This window comes from Humulus lupulus, chromosome 7, assembly GCF_963169125.1.
Source record: "Humulus lupulus chromosome 7, drHumLupu1.1, whole genome shotgun sequence".
In the NCBI taxonomy this organism is placed as follows: Eukaryota; Viridiplantae; Streptophyta; class Magnoliopsida; order Rosales; family Cannabaceae; genus Humulus; species Humulus lupulus.
Window position 1 is genome coordinate 76,153,578 of NC_084799.1, and position 5,374 is coordinate 76,158,951.

The window sequence follows — 5,374 nt, forward strand, 5'->3', positions numbered from 1 at the left end:
AATCATTTAATGAATGAAGCTATGATATGGTTGTTTTTCTGTAATATATCAAGCTATGACTTTTGTTTTTTCTGCTTGTTTGCCTTGTCAATTGGTGGATTCCTGCAAGTCTTCCTGTTATGTCCTGGTTGACCACATTTACCACAGGTGATTATCACTTTTGGTTCTCCTCTTGATCTTATTATTTTCTTTCTTGGTCTTCCTGCAGGGATTGTTGCCTTTGGAGGTAGCACCACTATGTCTAAGTGTTGTGGTAGATTTCATTCATCTTTATGGGGCAAAGGATGAACATTTTCTTCATACATTGCTTTCAAAGTTTCTGTTTTGTAAAACTTTGCACAGTAATCATATACTCCCAAGTTTCTCTTTGCAATTACAGCTACTGCATGCCCACAAGGCATTTCATCTTCTTGAAACCTATTGCATGTACAAGTTCTATTGTGAATATTTACTGTGAAATTGGTCCCTTTTTCATCACGAACTTGATATTCTATTGGGTTGAAAGGCAAGACCTGAAAATAGTTTTGTGATGAATTAAAATAAAATAATAAACATTTATGTATAATTAACATTGAATGTATGCTGTTCCCACTCTGTTTAGTTTATTGTTTTGTTTTTGTTGTTACCCAGAGTAACTGGTTACCATATATTGACAGAATAAAGAATAGTAAGAATAAGTTTAGTTGCATACCTCATACTTCATTTTTGAAACAATGTCATGTCTCAATTCATTTTCTGTTGCTGTAGACACTTTTGTGAATGTTCCATTTGCATTATTTGAATTGTTCCAAACCCACTTTTGAACCAAACTTCTAAGACATTCAACCAATATATCAATAGGGAGATTTCTTGCAGCTTTTAGTGCAGCGTTGAGCGATTCTGCGATGTTGGATGTCATCATGGTGTATCTTTTTGTTGGTGAGTATGATCTTGCCCAAGTTTCATATTTGGCTTTCTCTAAATAGGGTCTAATGCGCCTGTCAAGTCTATCAAGGCTTCTCATGTAGTGTTCACATTCTGTTTTTGTGTATGCTTTTGCTGCTGCAATGAAATTCATTTGTAGCTGTTCTCCATGGTTTCCATACTTGCTTTTCAAATTATTGAGCAAGTGATACATGCAAGCTCCATGGAACGCATTTGAGTACACTATATGTACTGCATTCTCTATGCTCTTGTGTCTGTCAGAAACAATAGCCAATCCTGTGAAGTAACCAGTTAGTTTTATAAGATACTAAACGAAATAGCAAGTATTTGTGTATTGGTTTTGGGTAACCATTTCCTTTTTATATGTAAACCATATGATAAAATTGAAGCTACCATACCTTCGGGTTCTCCATATGTGTCTCTTAGTTTGGAGAAGAACCAAAGCCAAGAGTTATCATTTTCTGAGTCTGCTATTCCAAAAGCCAAGACAAAAATGTTGTTGTTTGGATCTAATGTTGATGCTGAAAATAGTGTGCCGCCATGTGCATTTTTTAAGAAAGTTCCATCAACAACAATGATAGGCCTCAAGTATCTCCAACCTTTGATTGAGTTGGAGAAAGCTATGTACAAGTATTTGAATCTATCTTCATTGTTTGTGAGCAGATGTGTTACTGTCTTGCTTCAACATGTGAAGATACATTGGCAACTTTTGATATGAATCATCAGGGTTCCCTCTTACTAGAAGCAAAGCTTTTTCTCTTGATCTCCATGCTTTTGTGTATCCCATGGTTACTCCAAAGTCATCATTCATGATGTCATTTGGAGTATAATTTATTTTGACTGACTTGTACTTATTCTTTATTAATTCCCCAATTATGATGCTTTTTGCTTGCCTATGATCCTCCATAACAATTTCAACAGAGCAAGTATGATTTGGAATGCATTTTCGTACCTTGAATAAATCTTGATTTCTGTATTTAGAAGCACTCACAAACCAGCTGCATGTGTCATCTGCGCAGGTAACCAGGTACTCTCTTGGTTCTGATCTTTTTGTTTTGAACTGAAAGTTATGTAGCATTGCATGGTAGCCAAGAGCTGATTTGATTGTGTTCTTGTCCTTGTAAATCTGTCCTTGCTCTATTTTGTTCACTCTGTAATCAGATATTACTATTTCAATTTCCTCCAATCTCTTTTTTCTTTTTGAATTGTCTTCAATTATAAAATCAGCTACTTCTTCAGCAAGGTGAGGTATGTATGCCACATTGATTCCCTCATTTATTGTGCTTGACATTCCTTCTTCAAGTAACATATGTTCATTGATGGAAGCTTTGTTTGCTTGCATTAATAATGTTCCCACCTCCATTTCTTGTGCTGTAGCTTTCTGATTTGATAGCTGAAGAAGATTATTTTCATCCATTGATTCTTGAACTATATTCACACACAATGGTAAGTCAGTTATTTTTTCTGCAACTTTTTTCTTTATTTCCAAGTAGAACAACACTGAATTGTCTGATTCAATCTTCATTGGTGGTGTTCCTTTGGCTACTTGATAATAAACTTCAATACTTGCTCTTGTTTCCTTTATCTCCTGTTTTACCAAGTTCACCAAGTTGTCAAGAGAACAATTTGGTGGAATCAATATTCCAGTCATTGTGTACCCTTCGTACTCATTTTTTTCATTCCACTTGCCTCCAAATTGAACCAAAGAAGTAGTATTTTCCATACCTGTAATATTTTGTAAATTTTTAAGTAGTTATTTAGGTGTATTTGGTGAAGGTAACTGGTTACTGTAGTCTGCAATTACATACTTCAGTGGAAAACTTAATTGGAAAATATGACAGTTTTCAAGGTAACTGGTTACTTTGTTGTTACTGAAAGTTTTGACAATTAGAATTCAGACCAATAGACCAATATGAAATGTTTTTTTATCGCAAAGACAAAATTGAATCTAAAATAATCATAGTTCTTGTTTTTTTGTATATTTTTGCACAATCAATATAACTATATTAGTAGGTTTAATTATTTTTTTCAAATTTCATGTTAATTATTATGTTTTTTTTATTTTAAAAATGGACATAATGAACTTCATGATTACCATTATAATCTGTAAAATAGGTATGAGAAAAATATGAAATCAATGGTTCTATATTATGTAGAAGAATTATGAATTTAATAGATATTAAGTTGAATAAAATTACAGTAATATAGTATTTGACAGAGAAAGATTTTTAAACCTGGTTTTCTTGGATGCTTTGGATGATGGACAAGATCGTCGCCGGAGATGGAGGACGTCGCCGGTGATGGAGAAGGACGTCGCCGGAGATGGCTGGAGGTGGCTGGAGGTTCGGGTTTGTGGTTGCCAGAGATTGGTGTTCTTGCTGAAATTTTTTTTTTTGGCTGGGTATGTTTTTGATCGACTGAAAATTTCACCATGGTAGGATGTGCATCTTTAATTACAATACTACCCTCCTTAATGGCTTATTTGTTTTATTTTTCAATGTGGGATAACTTTTCCCATATTCTAATTTTCTGTAGTTAAGTTTTTCCATATAAAGTAAGTAAAGTTTAATTACCATATTTTTGCACATTAATGGCTAAAAAGCCATATTTATGAAAAATCCCCTGTTTTTTTTATGAAGAATGATTAACAAACACTCATATTTGCACACTTTTTGTATAGTATGATGTATAATTAATCTCAACCATACAATTAAAAGTAATGTGATCCTCACTTAAAACTATCTATAGTTAAAATTAAATATACATCATAGTGTGTAAAAAGTGTGTGCAACTTAAGTGTCTGTCTATTATCATTACTCTTTTTTTATTTACAACAATGCTGATATATTGTACCCACCATTTAAAAAAAATACCCAAAGTTTACTCTCTCTCTCCCACTGTTCACATTGAAATTGGCAAGACCTAGACACGGTAACCACCAGAGATCCCTTTCTTACACGCATCGGCGCATTAGAAAGGTCAACTGCACCCGAATTCACGGACTAAGCTTCACTAGAAAACAATATGCACAACCATCACACACTTCGATCAATGGCGATGTTGGTGTGACTTTGACTGCACTTTCTAGCGTGATCCAGTCACTAGGAGGTCTAGGGGTAGTACCATTGAAATGAGCTTTTTGAGAGGAACATATAATCCATGCACGCATTCCCCCTATATCATCAGCATTTACTAGTGAATTTGTAGGTATATTCGCGACTTTAAAAGCTTTATCTAGTGACACCACCAGTCGTTTTGTCTCAAGATTGGTACCATCGTCGCCTACTATTTGTGGAGATTATTTTGGTATATGGAAAGCATAGGTTTCTTACTGTCACTGAAAAGATGATTACAATGGGTCGATTTTGTGATATGTTTCAAAAGTAACTTTTTACTTTTAATTTGGTTAAACAAAAATTAACTCAAACGAGTTACTGAAAATTTTGTCGGTGTTATCATTCAAAAGTAACTTCTAAGTTATTTTTTTGCTTGGTTAATCTAGAAATCACTATAATTCACATATAAATTACATGATAACTAAAAGATGTATTTTAATTTTATATTTGAAAGTTACTATGTTGATACTAAATAGTAACATTTGCTTGAAGGTAACCAAAATGTATTATAAATAATAAGATACACAATATAACATAAAAATAAAGTTATATTTTAAATTGTGATTGATTGGTATCTTAATGTAACCAAAAGTTATCTTAAATAATAAGATATCATAATATATGAAGTCTTTTTTTAAAAATTAACTAATTAGTATCTTAAGCAACCAAAAATGCTGCTTTTGAAAAACCCAAAAAATATAAAAATCGAGCAAAGTGAAATCCTTACTTTTTCTAGAATTTAACCTGGGATGAATTATATTTTAATTTGGGGCATATAAAGGGAATTATTTTTATTTTGGATAGTGATTTTGTAATTATTTTAAATATAGTTATTTTTGTAAATAAAACTCATTTTAAGTATACTAGTGTAAATATCCCTTAATATATATGTTTGGTGGAAATATACCAACTAAAAAAATACATTGTGGCTTGTTTTAAGTTTTTTACATAAATATAAGTATGAGAATTTGAATTTTTCCTCAAAGATGTGGATTTTCTAAGGGTTTATGCCTTTTTAGATCTTGTGTTTTACCTCATTACTTGTTTGGACTCTGTGTTTTGACAAATTACTTTTTGGACCCTGTGTTTTCTAAAATAGTTCAAATAGACCCCTAAACCCGATTTTAATCAAAGTTTTTTTAAACTAAAATCACAAATAATTCATCAAACTAACAACTCAAAACAAAAATACAATCATTCTGCCTAATAAGTGTGTTCTTATATTCAATTTTTTGTTCATTAAAATCAGGTTTAGGGGCCTATTTGAACAATTTTACAAACACACAAGGTCCAAAAAATAATTTGTCAAAACACAGGGTCCAAACAAGTAATGA

General features: G+C 32.3%; 1 protein-coding gene across 1 annotated transcript; it reads right to left on the reverse strand.

Annotated features, from left to right (window-relative positions):
- Nucleotides 1–260: 260 nt before the first annotated feature.
- On the reverse strand, nucleotides 261–2,647 carry LOC133791865 (uncharacterized). The gene is made up of 4 exons (XM_062229773.1): nucleotides 1,597–2,647; nucleotides 1,323–1,523; nucleotides 692–1,200; nucleotides 261–512 (listed from the first exon to the last, which is right to left on the reverse strand). Exons 1-4 carry the CDS (start codon nucleotides 2,645–2,647, stop codon nucleotides 261–263), a joined length of 2,013 nt encoding a protein of 670 aa, XP_062085757.1.
- Nucleotides 2,648–5,374: the final 2,727 nt, after the last annotated feature.

What these genes read in the sequence shown, in the direction of transcription:
- LOC133791865 (XM_062229773.1), bottom strand. Translation starts at nt 2,647, where the DNA reads ATGGAAAATACTACTTCTTTGGTTCAATTTGGAGGCAAGTGGAATGAA. An exon ending in TCACATGTTGAAGCAAGACA is followed by an intron (nt 1,524 to 1,596) that starts GTAACACATCTG and finishes ACTCAATCAAAG; the next exon opens with GTTGGAGATACTTGAGGCCT. An exon ending in CACATATGGAGAACCCGAAG is followed by an intron (nt 1,201 to 1,322) that starts GTATGGTAGCTT and finishes GTTACTTCACAG; the next exon opens with GATTGGCTATTGTTTCTGAC.